General features: G+C 43.0%; 1 protein-coding gene across 1 annotated transcript in view; it reads left to right on the top strand.

Annotated features, from left to right (window-relative positions):
- The window catches only part of ACSS3 (acyl-CoA synthetase short chain family member 3), a 130,790-nt gene that overhangs the window by 5,319 nt on the left and 107,658 nt on the right, over positions 1-17,813 (top strand). The window contains 1 exon segment of the mRNA XM_077807714.1: positions 16,655-16,799. Coding sequence (XP_077663840.1) covers positions 16,655-16,799 — 145 coding nt within the window.

Raw genomic sequence — 17,813 nt, 5'->3', positions numbered from 1 at the left:
CCCCATTCCCTGTTCCCATCTCCCTCCCTCCCTCCCACCCACACCCACTCCCACTCACTTCCTCATTGACTACAGATTATATAGTAAAACTTGAGTTCTGCTTAGTTATACCTTAACCAATCATTTTCCTGAAATTTAACTAACCAATCCTAACATATTGTAACATGATTATGTAACCAATTATATCCCACCACCTTAATTAGTTTACACCCAGCAAAATTAATTATACAGCAGACAGGAACAATCACACACAGAACCAGACAGAGATTATACAGACAAACAATAGCAAAGTGGGAACTATAATGATAAGACAATACAGAAGTGAGGATTTCACATCCCAGCTATTGATAAGTGAGTTCTTGCCAGACAGGATGCTATCAAACAAAGTTTCCTTTTACATTTTCTAGGCACTTCCCTTTCTCTGGAGGTGATAGGAATACAATCCTGTCCTGATAGTGCCTAACAGCCCAATAGCACCTTATTTCAATGTGACTAGTTTGGAACGTGAGGATGTGACTGTTCGCTTCGCAGCTTATGGCTGCCTCTGCTGCTTAGCCAAAGGCGTTAGCCTAAGAACAGGGCCTCAGACTGTCACAGTAAGAGAAGGCCCTTACACCAGCAGATAGTGATTTTGATTCTTTCTTTTATACCTCTATAATTAGCCAAATGATAAGAATACACCTAAATTCTTAGAGTATAGGCCTTTACAGACAGGCCTGAATATCTATATCCTAACACTCCACCCCTTTTTTTTCTTTTGGGATCCTCCTGCCCAGGTATCCCTGGAAAAGCATAGGACATATGGCGACACATTTCCTGATAGGGCCAGGCATCAAGGTGGAAGGTGTCGATATTCCATTTGTCCCACTGCCCCTTGTGTAGTATAGTGCCCTGCACCTTCTCTCGTACGGGCATACCACACCTATTCCAATTAGTGTTCCAGACTTCCCATTATAGCAGGCCCGAGAAGGTTGGGTCCGGGTTGTCTAGTACACTGTAGGGTTTGGAGGGCTTACTACATTACTTATAGATTATCTCCCTATGCAACGTAACACAAGTACAGTTAACAATTCAAAATCCACAGCAACACCAAGTCCTGACCACTGCAGTAAGGTCCAACATCCAAGACACCCCCAAAACACTGCCTCTCCTCCTTCGACGGGGTCACGATCTTGTGTGTCCAGTTGCTGGCAGTTGCAACAAGCTGCTCCTGCAAGTTTTGCATGCTTTTGTCCATATCATAAGTCCATTGAATGTTCACAGAGAAATGGGATATCGTCCAAACCAGCTTGACCACTTGGTATGGAATCAGGCAGTATGCCCTGGCTTATTCACAGCAATAAGATTCACAGATCCATTTGTGCACCAAAGTCCAGATAGCAGCATGTAAATGTGTGTAGTTTGGTTATGGGCTGGTGTAATTGTGCCCCCAGTAATATGTACATTCCCAGCAAAACACCTTATAAACAATACACCCAATTGTTCACCCCTTGCATAGGCTCCTCTATAGTCACAGGAGAGGGGCACATCCAAACATCTTCTGTTGATTTATACTATTTTACACACCCCTCCATTGATTCCCAGTGAGCTCCTCCCCTTCTCATTAGTTCCATAGGGCTTGTGGGGGCCACCTTAGTTGCCATTCCATTTCCAGGTACCACGGTAGCTATTACACAGGTGCTGGCCTCCTAGTTGAGAATTTGCATTCCCATACACATCTTCCCACCAAAGGTCAGCCTTTTGAAGCCATCCCCCACCCACATCATGAGGTTTTCTGTTCATTAAAACACAACAATGCTAGCAACAAGACAAACACCACAGACAAACAACACAAAACATAGATCCATGGTATTCTGAGTTATTCTTTCGCTGGCACCAGCTTGCTTGTAGAGTGTCTGAAAAACAAAAGAAACAATTTCCAACCCCCTGGTGGGGACAGATTATTGCTTAATAATAATACCACTTTCTTTTACAAATTTCCTTGCTAATTGCAGGAAAAACAGAAGAATTACCTCCAGGCTGTCCTTATTTCGTTCTATAGTCAGGCTAGTGAATTACCTCACTCACTGGTCATTTATGAAATTCATGAGATGGTGTACCTCAGTTTCCCCTCTTGTACAACAGACCAAGTTTGCAATAGTTTCTCTGCTGTACCAAGCTTTAAGTTTATTCTCAGGTAATAGCTGAGACACAGCTTCAAATTTTAGCACTGTACACACACACACACACACACACACCCCCCTTAAGGTTAACCTGTCCCCCTTATTTTCAGGCTTGACTTGTTTTTTTCACCTCCCTTTCCTGGAGGGCCATAATCTGAGTCTTCTAGTAGCTTGTCTGCTGACCAGGTGTATTTGTTATTTGTAGCTCCTTTGTGCCCATCAGCTAGGTAATCTGCATTTACACACAGAGGCTTACTAGCTTGCTTCTGGATCCAAAGCTGTTAGCAGTTTAGAGAGTGTCTTAAAAGGGAAACATTCCACTTCCACTAGAGTTCTGATTACTTTCCACTTTCATCTCCTGCTCCAAAACACACAGATCTGAAAAAGAAAGCACAACCTATTGTGGCTCCTTTTGGAGCCCTATTAGGATTTTAATTAAGTACCATGTTTTATTTGCATTTCTTTTACCCCTTCTCCAATATACACCGCACACGTCCTGGGAAAATGCAAATTCCTTCCATATAGTTTAACCTCCATAACATCATATTAGCTATATTAATTTTACACAAGGTGTAACTGCCTCCCCCATGCCCACAGAGTTTTCATGCACACCCACCAAAGCAACAATCTGATCCCCCAGAGCCACCCCAAGGCTCAGTGTTCCCATCATTCCTCCCCTTTTCTTTTTCTTTTTCCCATGCGCACACACAAAATTCTCTTTTGCCTAACATTTCTTGCACTGTGATTACTCTTTTTACACAACTGTACCCCGATTACACTTCCATCTTGTACAACTAGACACAACCAGGAGCAGCCAAGTTAAGTTCCATAAGAAACCCCTTACATCCTTTAGTGATTTTGATTACATTACCCAATAGTCAAATAATTTTGATCAGATTCTCTCCCCGCCTGCTGCCTGCAGCAGTCCCTTATAGACCATTTCTGTGGGAAAAGGGCCCGTGTTCCCTCAGAATAGCTGTAAAGGCTTCTGTGGACAGAAGCATAGTGGTAGTAGTAGCCACTCTACCTGACCCCCTTGGATAATTTAATTACCAAGCTTCCATCCAATGTGACTGCACAGAGTTGCACATACAGTTACATTTATATAACTGGGTTTTATCATTAAACAAAAACTTCTTTCTTGACATCTCACATAAGTATCCAAAGTACCCTCCATTAAAACTTCAGAAAAACAAGAGTGTGGAAAGGCAGTTGCACTTTGAAACTTTTTTTTTTTCTCCACTCCCCCAGGACCAAGTCTCAGATCCAGTCTCTAAAGGTAGTCTGTTAACTCTGCTTTTGACTTTAAACCCTTTTGTGCCAAATCATCTTTAACTACCCCTAACTAATTTACAACCCTTCAGCAGCCCTTGCTGAAGCAGCACCAAACTTGAAAGATTACTGGCAGCTTCCCATAATGCTGCCCTTACTTCAGACCGCTCACAAGCGGACTGAAGTGCCTCCTTTCCCTGGAAGGCATTCAGTCATAGAATCATAGAATATCAGGGTTGGAAGGGACCCCTGAAGGTCATCTAGTCCAACCCCCTGCTCGAAGCAGGACCAATTCCCAGTTAAATCATCCCAGCCAGGGCTTTGTCAAGCCTGACCTTAAAAACCTCTAAGGCAGGAGATTCTACCACCTCCCTAGGTAACGCATTCCAGTGTTTCACCACCCTCTTAGTGAAAAAGTTTTTCCTAATATCCAATCTAAACCTCCCCCACTGCAACTTGAGACCATTACTCCTCGTTCTGTCATCTGCTACCATTGAGAACAGTCTAGAGCCATCCTCTTTGGAACCCCCTTTCAGGTAGTTGAAAGCAGCTATCAAATCCCCCCTCATTCTTCTCTTCTGCAGGCTAAACAATCCCAGCTCCCTCAGCCTCTCCTCATAAGTCATGTGTTCTAGACCCCTAATCATTTTTGTTGCCCTTCGCTGGACTCTCTCCAATTTATCCACATCCTTCTTGTAGTGTGGGGCCCAAAACTGGACATAGTACTCCAGATGAGGCCTCACCAATGTCGAATAGAGGGGAACGATCACGTCCCTCGATCTGCTCGCTGTGCCCCTACTTATACATCCCAAAATGCCATTGGCCTTCTTGGCAACAAGGGCACACTGTTAACTCATATCCAGCTTCTCGTCCACTGTCACCCCTAGGTCCTTTTCCGCAGAACTGCTGCCTAGCCATTCGGTCCCTAGTCTGTAGCGGTGCATTGGATTCTTCCGTCCTAAGTGCAGGACCCTGCACTTATCCTTATTGAACCTCATCAGATTTCTTTTGGCCCAATCCTCCAATTTGTCTAGGTCCTTCTGTATCCTATCCCTCCCCTCCTGCGTATCTACCACTCCTCCCAGTTTAGTATCATCCGCAAATTTGCTGAGAGTGCAATCCACACCATCCTCCAGATCATTTATGAAGATATTGAACAAAACCGGCCCCAGGACCGACCCTTGGGGCACTCCACTTGATACCGGCTGCCAACTAGACATGGAGCCATTGATCACTACCCGTTGAGCCCGACAATCTAGCCAGCTTTCTACCCACCTTATAGTGCATTCATCCAGCCCATACTTCCTTAACTTGCTGACAAGAATACTGTGGGAGACCGTGTCAAAAGCTTTGCTAAAGTCAAGAAACAATACATCCACTGCTTTCCCTTCATCCACAGAGCCAGTAATCTCATGATAAAAGGCGATTAGATTAGTCAGGCATGACCTTCCCTTGGTGAATCCATGTTGGCTGTTCCTGATCACTTTCCTCTCATGCAAGTACTTCAAGATTGATTCTTTGAGGACCTGCTCCATGATTTTTCCAGGGACTGAGGTGAGGCTGACTGGCCTGTAGTTCCCAGGATCCTCCTCCTTCCCTTTTTTAAAGATTGGCACTACATTAGCCTTTTTCCAGTCATCCGGGACTTCCCCGGTTCGCCACGAGTTTTCAAAGATAATGGCCAATGGCTCTGCAATCACAGCCGCCAATTCCTTCAGCACTCTCGGATGCAACTCGTCCGGCCCCATGGACTTGTGCACGTCCAGCTTTTCTAAATAGTCCCTAACCACCTCTATCTCCACAGAGGGCTGGCCATCTCTTCCCCATTTTGTGATGCCCAGCGCAGCAGTCTGGGAGCTGACCTTGTTAGTGAAAACAGTCCCCATGGGCAGGGACCTTCTTCCACTACCCATATACCAAGGAGGGTGGGCTCCTCAGCCACCCCCCATCCCTCTGGGTTCCCTAACACTTCCTCCATTTCCTTTTTAATCTCATCCCATGTTGACCCCTGTACCTGGTATGGGCCCTGGTTCTCCCTTATCCATTTATCCAAAAAATCCTTTACCCTGGCTTGCCAGAACCCGCAACTACCATCACGAGAGTTCGCGATACCCCCTCCAAGCAGCTGCGCGGACTGTTGGGGAGAGGGACTTACAGGCTGCCACTCACCTATCCAACGCGATGCATCCGAGTCACCGGCACCAAGATGTTAGGGGGCTTATTCCTTCATCCACTTACTTCCCTGGTCCTTCTCACATGAACAGAGAGCAACAATACCCAAAGTCCAAAGGTGCAAACAATTCGATGTTTATTGGGGTGAACTTCCAGCAAGCATGATTCCAGTTTCCTTCCTTAGTATCCTCCTTCCCAGCTCTGACACCACAGAGCCTTACACCTGTGTCCCTGTTCCCATTCCTACCCTTAGCCAAACATGATTCCGATTTTCTTACCCCCATTCCCTGTTCTCATCTCCCTCCCTCCCACCCACACCCACTCACTTCCTCATTGACTACAGATTATATAGTAAAACTTGAGTTCTGCTTAGTTATACCTTAACCAATCATTTTCCTGAAATTTAACTAACCAATCCTAACATATTATAACATGATTATGTAACCAATTATATCCCACCACCTTAATTAGTTTACACCCAGCAAAATTAATTATACAGCAGGCAGGAACAATCACAGAACCAGACAGAGATTATACAGACAAACAATAGCAAAGTGGGAACTATAATGACAAGACAATACAGAAGTGAGGATTTCACATCCCAGCTATTGATAAGTGAGTTCTTGCCAGACAGGATGCTATCAAACAAAGTTTCCTTTTACATTTTCTAGGCACTTCCCTTTCTCTGGAGGTGATATGAATACAATCCTGTCCTGATAGTGCCTAACAGCCCAATAGCACCTTATTGCAAGGTGACTAGTTTGGAACGTGAGGATGTGACTGTTCGCTTCCCAGCTTATGGCTGCCTCTGCTGCTTAGCCAAAGGCGTTAGCCTAAGAACAGGGCCTCAGACTGTCACAGTAAGAGAAGGCCCTTACGCCAGCAGATAGTGATTTTGATTCTTTCTTTTATACCTCTATAATTAGCCAAGTGATAAGAATACACCTAAATTCTTAGAGTATAGGCCTTTACAGACAGGCCTGAATATCTATATCCTAACAGGAACTCTTTGGGGGAGTGACTAATACAGATAGGACCACACTTCTTGAAGAACCTCCAGTTACATGTAAGTAACCTCCTCTTCCTAAAAGATACTAGAATTGCAGAATATTTCTGAGATAGGCTACTGGTAAACAATTTTTTTTTTTAAACTTACTTGCAGCAACCATTAACTTTCTTGCTGGTACAGTGAAAGGCAGTCATTAGTGCTGTATCCTGGGGGGCAGCAGTTTTAGGAAGAAATCACTTGAGACACAGAGAGCTGAGAGCCATGAAAGCAGCCATTTATTTTCACACACTGAACTAACCAAACCAGCCAAAATTGGCTGGGCTATCCCCTAATAAAGTAACTGAGTTGCCATAGCAACAACAAGATACACAACATATTCCTCCCCCCTTAATAAGAACATTCCCTAAATAAAAGAAACACTAAACTAGAGAAGGAGGGTAGACTGCCTCCATTCCCAGCTAAACCCTGGGGATTATTTTGCCCCATAACCGTGGATTCGCCCTCGCTAAAGATCCAGCCATTGAGGAGGTCTTCTGTCTCTAGGTGGATTATGGTGAACTTTGGGTGGTGTTGCACCTGAAAGTACCTTGGGCGCAGGCCTAACAATGGGCTCAGGGTTAGTAGCGTGAACGGGTGAGGAGGTGGTATCAGCTTGTTCCGGGCAAGGGGTTATCTCAGCCGCTGGCAGTAATCATAGAATATCGGGGTTGGAAGGGACCCCTGAAGGTCATCTAGTCCAACCCCCTGCTCGAAGCAGGACCAATTCCCAGTTAAATCATCCCAGCCAGGGCTTTGTCAAGCCTGACCTTAAAAACCTCTAAGGAAGGAGATTCTACCACCTCCCTAGGTAACGCATTCCAGTGTTTCACCACCCTCTTAGAGAAAAAGTTTTTCCTAATATCCAATCTAAACCTCCCCCACTGCAACTTGAGACCATTACTCCTCGTTCTGTCATCTGCTACCATTGAGAACAGTCTAGAGCCATCCTCTTTGGAACCCCCTTTCAGGTAGTTGAAAGCAGCTATCAAATCCCCCCTCATTCTTCTCTTCTGCAGACTAAACAATCCCAGCTCCCTCAGCCTCTCCTCATAAGTCATGTGTTCTAGAGTAATGGAGGAGAACAGTCAGGAACAGGTGATTCTTGATTCGGTGTCTTGCCAGAAGAGGTGAAGTCAGACAAATCAACTGAAGATGTGTCCTGAGGACTGGCATGACCTGGCAACAGCTGATCTACGTGTCGCCACCCAGTGAGATTCTCTGCAGTCCGGACTGCAGAAAAACAGGTCCTGTTTGAGCGATGATTGTGGCAGTGACCCATTTAGCTCCAGAAGTATAATTCCGAGCCAAAACTAGCTGTCCCGAGCTAAAGGTTCGGTCTTTTGCTCTGGATGCACGTCTGCTGACTTGATATTGCTGCTGACATTGCACAATTTGTCTGGGTTCAGAAGGTTTCAGCAGATCAAAGCAAGTGCGCAGCTGTCGTCCCATCATTGGAAAGGCTGGGGATGCCTTGGTCGTAGCATGAGGTGTGTTTCTGTAGGAAAGTAAGAAGGTGTCCAGATGCTTTTGAATGGAGTGTTGTCCCCTTGCTGATTTCAAAACTTGTTTCATTGTCTGCACAAATCTTTCAGCTAATCCATTGGTGGATGGATGATATGGTGCTGAAGTGTGTTGTATCCCATTTGCCTTCATAAAATTTTGAAACTCCTGAGAGATTAACTGCGGTCTGTTGTCGCTCGCAAGTTGTTCTGGCAGACCAAAACAACTAAAGAGTTCCTGTAGTTTTTTGGATACTACTCTCTGCAGTAGTGGACTGCATTATAGAGACTTCTGGCCAATTAGAATGGGCATCTACCACCACCAAGAACATGCTTCCTTCAAGGGGGCCAGCGAAGTCAACGTGAATACATTGCCATGTGTTTTCAGGCCAGTCCCATGGGTGTAGGGGCACCCACTGGGGTGCATTCCTGACATGACATACAAGCTCTTGCCTTCTTTTCAATAGCACTGTCCAATCCAGGCCATGAAAAATAGCTTTGCGCAATTTCCTTCATGCGCACTATTCCACAGTGACCAGAATGTAGCTGTTCTAACATCTGTGATCTCAGTGGTGGTGGGATAATGACGTCTCCCCCACAACAAACAACCAGATTGGATCGATAACTCCGTCCTCCTGGACATGTAGGTAACCAGGTCGGGTGAGACTGGAGAGGTTTGTCGAGATTTTTTGCATCACCAGGTCCATATCTTGGGACAATACTGGGTCAATGCGAGTTGCCTTCTTTATCTGAGTAGCAGTGATGGGTGTATTCTCTGTGTTCAAATGAGAAGATTTCCTTTTGGGAAGTATCTTGATGTTTGACTGGCAAAGGCAACCTTGCGAGACCATCTGCATTGCCGTGCAGAATGGATTTCTGATATCTGATTTCATATGTGTGCGCTGAAAGTAACAATGCCCAACGTTGCATACGATTAGCAGTTAATGGGGGAATACCTGTGTATGGTCCAAAAATTGACATCAGAGGTTGATGGTCTGTAAGAAGAGTAAACTTCCACCCAAACAGGTACTGATGAAACTTCCGAATTCCAAAAACGATTCCCAATGCCTCACGTTCGATTTGGGCATAGTTTCTGCTTTGCTTAGAGTGCCTGAAGCAAAAGCAATAGGTCTCTCTTCTCCCGAAGGCATAATGTGTGACACAACTGCTCCCACTCCATAAGGGGAGGCATCGCAGGTCAACTGTAGGGGTAAGGATGGATCAAAGTGCGTTAGAACTTCAGAATTTAGCAGTGCATCCTTAGTTTTGTTAAATGCAACATTACAGGCTTCAGAACACTTCCAGGTCTTGTTCCGCCCAAGAAGTTCGTGAAGTGGTTTTAGCAGTGTGGCTAACTGAGATGAACTTTCCATAATAGTTCAATAGTCCTAGAAATGAGCGCAGCTGGCTAACATTTCGAGGTGGGGGAGCCTCCACAATAGCCTTAACTTTTTCAGGGGCCTTATGAAGACCCACAGCATCAATGATACGTCCCAAATATTCAACAGAGGGCTGGAAGAATTCACACTTGTCTTTGCAGACTCGTAGGCCATACTCTTCCAGTCTTTGTAGGGTAGCCTCTAAATTCTTTAAGTTATTCTCTTCAATCCTTCCAGTGACCAGGATGTCTCCAGATAGCACTGAATTCCTGGCAAGCCACACAAAATCTGGTCCATAGCCCTCTGGAACAGGGCCGGAGCAGACGTTCTTCCAAAGGATAGGTGACAGTATCAATAAAGCCCCTTATAAGTCACAATGGTTAACAACTCTTGGGACTTTTCATGGATGTGCATCTGTAAATACGCTTGACTCAGATCAATCTTACTGAACTTTTGTCCCCCAGCCAGGCCCACGAAGAGGTCATCGATGCGGGGAAGTGGGTATTGTTCTGCATACAACACCAGGTTGACAGTGACTTTAAAATCACCCCAAATCCGGAGGGAGCCATCTTTCTTTCCTACTGGAACGATAGGAGTGGCCCATGGGCTATGGGTAACTGGTATTAGGACTCCATTGGTGACCAGACGCTCCAGGTCTGCTTCAACTTTCGGGCTGATGGCATATGGCACAGTTCGGGCTTTCAGATATTTTGGTTGACTGTCAGGTTTAATGTTCAATGTCAGTGATTCCCTTCATACTTCCCACATCCTCTCCAAAAACAGCAGCATGTTTCCTTAGTATAGCGGTCAGACTGGTTTCTTCTTTAGTCATTCAGTGCACTTCTGCGCAGTTCAGCTGAATCTTCCCAAGCCAAGACCTACCCATTAAGGCTGGGTAATTACCTCTCACCACAAACAGTGGCAATTTAGCAGCCTGTCCATTGAGCTCCACTTTAACATCAATAGTGCCCAACATGGGCACAGCTTCTCCTGTGTACGTCTTCAGAACAGGTTTTGTTGTCTTAAGTGGAAGATGCTGTAGCTTTTCTTTATACACAGTCTCTGAGACCAGCGAGATGGCTGCACCGGTGTCCAGTTCCACGCGTATAGGTTTGCCATCCACCAACGGGGTTACCCAGTATTCATGTGAGCCCACGGCCAAAGACAAAACGTGCAGTGGCACTTCTTGCGATGAGGTGTCACCTTGGTCATCCTGAGCCTGCTCTAGGGCAGGTTCCCCATTTTAGTCGGCCAGACCACAGGTCTCTCTTTCTTTTGTTTACAGGCACACTCAATGTGTCTGTTTTTGCCACAGTGTCAACACACCAGGTCCTTACACCAGCATTCTGATGCCTGGTGACCCGGCTTACCACAACGGTAACATTCCTGACTCTGCACAGTTTTGTGGGTAGGTTCTTGTGACACTTTATGCACCCTAGGGGATGCACTGATGTATTGGGCCTCCTTTGTAGCCGGTTCCATGGAGACTGCAATATCAACAGCTTTCTGTAACGTAAGCTGAGCCTCTGTCAATAGGCGCTTCCATATAGCTTCACTGTACAGGCCGCACGCTAACCTGTCATGCAGGGCATCATTTAGTATCTCCTTAAATTCAGTGTTCTCGTAGCCTTTTTAAAATTGCCACAAATTGTACAACTGTTTCATCTTCTTTTTGGTCTCTTTTGTGGAACCTATATGTTTCAGCAATTACCAGTGGTTTTTGGGAAAAGTGGGACCCCAGGATTTCCACAATGTCACTGTAAGATTTGGTCTCAGGCTTAACGGAGTGTAGTAAGCTGCATAGCAGGAAGTAGGTTTTAGCCCCCACAACACTTAAGAATATTGGCACCTTCTTCTCGTCTGTAATGTCATTTGCAATAACAAAAAGCTCAAAATGCTCAGTATACACATGCCATTGCACTATATTCTCCTCAAAAGATTCCAGTGGCCCTGTAAGTGTAGCCATGGTTTTAGTTTCAGGTTTCACAGTCAGTGCAAACAAACCAGTTCTCACCCCCTTCCAACAGCTAAAAGATTTTGGTAGGTTTTTTTCTTTTTCTTTTACCTTGACTTCTACTTCCTTCTGTTGCTGGGGCACCACAGGGATCCCATCCTCGTCGCCACTTTGTTGCATCCTTGGGGGCAGCAGTTTTAGAAAGAAAATCACTTGAGACACAGAGAGCTGTGAGCCATGAAAGCAGCCATTTATTTTCACACATTGAACTAATCAAACCAGCCAAAACTGGCTGGGCTATCCCCTAATAATGTAACTCAGTTGCCATAGCAACAACAAGGTGCTATTACCACAACAACCAAATACACAACAATTAGCTATTTAAAAAGCTTAATATACCATCATGCAAAGGATGAAAGAATCATCGTGAATGGTAACAAATCAGCATTCAGTGAGGTTTTCATTCTGGAAGTTTTGAATGAAATAGCCTCTGGAGCTTGATAAGTGGGTCAGCTTCTCTAGAAGTCTGAAGATACTCTGATTTGATGTACTGAAAATTACTGAGAGCAAGCAAAGTCAGTCCTTATCTCTCTCAGATGCTGACAGCAGTCTCTGTCTGATAAAGTGAAAAGTCTAATGGGACTTGCTCTTTTCTCACAGAAGAGCTGCTTAGTGTAATGGACTTATGGATGGGAAACCATTACCTTCTCTTCAATATTTTATTTAGAAAATGGAATTTAGACTTGCACGAAATAAGATTTTTTTTTCTTTTTTTCTTTTTTGTTTCATCAAGCGTAAAGGTTTTTTTGAAATGATCACAGTGAACCTACTTGAGAAGAAGGGCATCATTAGTTTAAAATTTAAAGAAGTTTTCATAACCTAGCAAAAACAGAAGACCAGATTGGGAAGTATTTCTTTCAGAAAGCTTTCACAGAAGCTGTCAAGGTTCCTTTCCCACTCTGAACTCTAGGGTACAGATGTGGGGACCTGCATGAAAAACCCCCTAAGCTTATTTTTACCAGCTTAGGTTAAAAACTTCCTCCAAGGTACAAACTTTGCCTTGTCCTTGAACCGTATGCTGCCACCACCAAGCGTGTTAAACAAAGAACAGGGAAAGAGCCCGCTTGGAGACGTCTTCCCCCCCAAGCCCTACACCCCCTTTCCTGGGGAAGGCTTGATAAAAATCCTCCCCAATTTGCATAGGTGAACACAGACCCAAACCCTGGGATCTTAAGAACAATGAAAAAGCAATCAGGATCTTAAAAGAAGAATTTTAATTAAAGAAAAGGTAAAAGAATCGCCTCTGTAAAATCAATATGGTAAATACCTTACAGGGTAATCAGATTCAAAACATAGAGAATCCCTCTAGGCAAAACCTTAAGTTACAAAAAGACACAGAAACAGGAATATACATTCCATTCAGCACAGCTTATTTACCAGCCATTTAAACAAAAGGAAATCGAACACATTTCTAGCTAGATTACTTACTAACTTAACAGAAGTTCTGAAGAGCATTCCTGACCTGGTCCCAGCAAAAGCATCACACAGACAGACAGACTCTTTGTTTTCCTCCTCACTTCCAGCTTTGAAAGTAACTTGTCTCCTCATTGGTCTCTTTGGTCAGTGCCAGCGAGGTTATCCTAGCTTCTTAACGCTTTACAGGTGAAAGGGTTTTGCCTCTGGCCAGGAGGGATTTTATAGTTCTGTATACAGAAAGGTGGTTACCCTTCCCTTTATATTTATGACAGAAGCCAAAAACATTAAATGAGTGAATAACACCTACTAAGTTTAATGATGCCAAAAAAACCTCTTACATAAAGCTTACAGACATTTCAGTGCAAGAGGAAATACAACAGTTCAGACATAGCATTTAATTTGAGTCATTAGTTGTTCATATGCTCTAAAATAGTTAGTTGCCCCAAGAGAAACTGCTCTTTATTGGAGCTTCTTTTTATTATTTTTAAAATTTTATATATACAAGTGGTCAACTCCTGAGCTGGGTATTGAATCATGTTGAATAATACTATTGTTACATTAGTTGGTGAGAATTTTAGATTTTGATGCATGAATGATTCATAGGGTCACGAGTTTCTAAAATTAGTAATAATTGTACACCATGACTAAGGCTACCATTTAGTCACCGCTGCTCGGGCGGTCCTCAGGGCCAGCCACATGGGCCACTGCTCGAGTGGTCCCCAGGGCCAGCTGCTTGGGGCAGCTCCAGCAGCGGCTGGTGCAGCTGGCCCTGGCGTCAGCCACACTGGCCTCTGCAGAAGTCGTAGAGATCATGGAATCCGTGACTTGCGCAACTTCCATGACCAACACGGAACCCTAATCATGAAGTACGGCTTCTCTTAAACAACTTTTAAGAAACTCGGAAGAACACTTGATTTTTTCACTATTGTGGGAAAAGATAGGGAGAAAAAATATGGTGCAGTGGCAATTGCCAAAAAAGAATCTAGCAGTAACTACATGGGACATCAAAGGATATGTTGGAGGATGAGGAAGATGCTTGCTTGAAAACTTCAGAGCAATTGTTCCTAACTACACATGACCTGCTCTACTTAGCACTGCTGAGGCCTCAGCTGGAATACTGTGGGATATGGGGAGCCACACTTTAAGAAAGATGTGGACAAACTAGAGAGAGTCTAGAAGAGAGCAACAAAATGATAAAAGGTTTAGAGAACCTGACCTATGAGGCAAGGTTTACAAAACAAAACCAAACCAGGCATTTTTAATCTTCAGAGAAAAAAGATTCTGGGGATATCTGATGAGAGTCTTTAAATATATTAAGGGCTGTTATAAAGAGGACAGTGATAAATTTGTTCTCCAGGTCTACTGAAGGTAGTACAAGAAGTAATCAGCTTAATTTGCAGCAAGGGAGATATAGGTTAGATATTAGGAAGAAACTTTCTAACTATAAGGATAGTTAAGCACTGGAATAGGCTTCCAGGGGAGGGAATGACAGGGATTCCATAGGAGTGGTGCAGTTGCAGCAATACAGGTATGCCACTGTAAGGTCTGTAGTGTAGACATAGCTTAAGTTTGTGCTGAACTCGTCAAGAATCAGAACAGATGTATATAATATATACATTTTTTAAAAAAAGTAAATGTATTAAAGTAGATAAATTTGAATAGAAGCTGGCTAGTTCTAAAACAAAGGGTTTTAAAATTTTTAAATAAAAGGCTTTCCACAACTTTAATTAGAAATTTTTTTGTGAAATTTTAAAAAATGAACTAACATTATTTGTAAGTAAACATTTCTTCAGGGTTTAAAATCCATACACTGTAGCATTGTGCTGATGCAAAAGGAACAGAAAGTGAAAGTATTTTGTTTGCTTTGCTCTCAGCTGTTTGGTGTAACTTAAACTCTTATCAAAAGCAACAAGGAAAGTTGTCAACAGTCAGGTTAAACATCAGTTGAGAGCTGGGAAGTTGAAGCTCCAAGTCTGGATTCAGTCTCTTGTAATATAATCAAATCAGAAAAAACAGCCTTTTAAAAAAGGGTACAAACATATTTTTGTTTATTTTAGCTTTAGCTTTAACTCTCATTTAATATTGTGTTTAAAAATGTACCCTTCTTGTAAGATGATACATTAGAATTGGGTTAAGAACATCTACAGTCCTAAAAACTAGATGGCTTGTCTTGCAGATGGAAAGGCAGACTCGTTTAGGACTAAGGAGGGGTTAGTTTATATGTGTGAAAGCTGTTGGTCTGATAAATCTGGAGACAGAAGCCCATTATTCACAGACTACCTGACATTACTCTGGTAACAACATTTATGCTAATTTGGAGGAACCCTTTACCCCTAGGTATTTCAGTCTCTATACCCACTCTGTCCTTTTTCCTGATTGAATCTGCCAGGAATAGAATAGGGTGCCAATTCTGATGCTGCTTTTCTGTGGAATGCATAAGGAACAAAATTAAAATCAAACTTGTTTCAGGTAGGGAACTGAACAGCCCTTAGGTGGTAACTCCAGGTCATTACCAACCAGATTAGGTTTAATAATTGTGAACCTGTGATGAAAGATGCTACATACATGCAAATATTTAAATCAGTCTCTTTATTGAGATGAAAAAAGGGACCCTAATCTTTATTTATTTATTTACTTCCCCCCCCCCCCCCCCCCCCCCCCCCCCCCCGCCCCTTGCTCAAAATGGACCTAATTGTTGAGTTTGAGTTGTGTCCAGTGCAGTACCCAGCCAAGGGTGTTGTGATAAAGGTATGCCACTTTAAGCCTCTCTCTTCCTATGGGGCAGTTTCACCCTGGTACTGTTTAGAGCATCCTCCTGGGATCACAGGGTTCATAAATGCTTTCCTTCTGCTTGGTTTAGCTGTTCGTCTTTCGCTCTTGTATTGGGGTATATGCACAGATTGGGAGAGGGATATACAAGCCAAGTCCCACAAAGGGGACCATGGCTGGGGAGATGGCAGGCAGGGGAATAGGACTGAAATTCAAAGCTCCTCTTTTGAAGTACACTTTTTTTTTTATATTGTCTATTTTTCAACTTTAGTGTCCTTTTTGAATACACACTTTTGTATATTCTTGTATTTCAGCATTATACTAGATTTGAATAATCTCTATATAAAATTACAACAAAAACAAATTCCAAGTCTGTGAAACTGTTTTTAAGCAACAGTTCTCTGTAAATATCTGGCTATTGAAGAGATCATAACTCTCATTTTGCAGATTTCTGGTCTTTATGCAGTTAAAGTACAGTGAATAGGCTTATTTACCCATTTTTGAGCAAATCCTTTTTGACTTGGGGCTTGTCTACACTTACAGAGCTGCTGCTTTAGCGCTTGGTGAAGATGCTACCTACGCCAACGGGAGAGCTTCTCCCGTCAGCGTAGATACTCCTGTTCCCTGAGCGGCGGAAGCTATTTCGATGGGAGAAGACCTCCCACCAACACATGCTGTCAACACTGGGGGTTAGGTTGGTATAACTATGTTGCTCGTGGTGTGGATTTTCCACACCCCTGAGAAACATAGTTATACCAACATAAGTTGGCAATGGAAGTAATCAGAACTTCAGAAGCAGGGGCCTTCTGATTTGAAGACAACGTTTCATCAGTTATCTGACTGAATGTTATCTCTTCTCCCCAGAAATTAGTCTAGTTACTTTGGAAAGACTGTTATCTAACATTGTACTTTTTCTCTTTCAGGTTTGTGGATGGAGAGCTGAATATTTGTTATAATGCCGTAGATCGTCATGTTGAGAGTGGACATGCAGACAAGATTGCTATTATCTATGATAGTCCTGTGACAAACACTAAACAGGCTATCACTTACAGAGAAGTTCTTGAACAGGTATAATTGATGATAGAATCGTGTTTTGTACAAACAGATAGGAAATAATGTCCCATTACGTGGCACATAGATGTTACAGAAATGTGTGAATTAGAAATAACCTAGCCATATGATTATCTTGCCTTTCCAACTGCATTTTATTCTTTTAGTTGTGTTACGTTCTGATTTATAAACCTCTCTAATTGTACCTAATAGTGCATTGTTTCTCTCCTGCACTGGTTATTTAGGCAAAACAGCTGCTGTCCTTTTTTGTCAATGTCTTAGATTTCCTTCTCCCCACCCACTTCCATAGTCCATCTTGAAAAAGAAAAACGGTATGGGTAAATTTCTTTAAAGTAACTTACTGTCATCAACAAAACTACTCTTCCAGTAGGGCTAGCAATAAGCTTGTGAAAAGAAAAGCATATATCTTGACCAATACACCAACAAAACATCATAATTAGATTTTAAATATTAAAAGGACAGAACTCCTAAAATATGTGCCTCATCCACCAAATTCTAGATCATCATGGAAGTGTGAAGGTTTTCTAATGTGTTTACCTAGTAAATCAGTGAACATTGTATCTGTCTGCTGCATACCAGCTACAGGGCCTGTCAGCAACGGGGTGTGTATGTATATGTGTGTGTGTGTATATATATATATCACTCATGACTCAGGTGTTTTTCATAAAACAAATGACACTGGCAGACCATGTGCTAGCTCATGCCAAGGGCCCTAGGCCTCACTGAACACTGACAAATGCATAGCTGGAAACCAGTGTGGCTCACCTGTGTGTTGCTATTGTTAAAATGGGTATTAGATTTATAGAGTATTTTTTACTATTTGCATTTTATGAAATCCTTGTGAGTTGCTGCATGCATTAATCTCACTTATACTATCTGTATTGTATTATAAGGTAATATGTAAGTATTTGCTTTGTAACTATAAAAGTGGTTGCTAGGAAACTGGAAGCCCCCACAGTCAGAGAAGCATTAACAAGTGTGAAATGCTAGTTTACCGTTGGAGGTGTCATC

The sequence above is a fragment of the Eretmochelys imbricata genome, chromosome 1 (assembly GCF_965152235.1).
Source record: "Eretmochelys imbricata isolate rEreImb1 chromosome 1, rEreImb1.hap1, whole genome shotgun sequence".
NCBI lineage: Eukaryota > Metazoa > Chordata > Testudines > Cheloniidae > Eretmochelys > Eretmochelys imbricata.
Note: the sequence above shows the minus strand (reverse complement) of the source record. Positions and strands in the feature narration are given on the sequence as shown.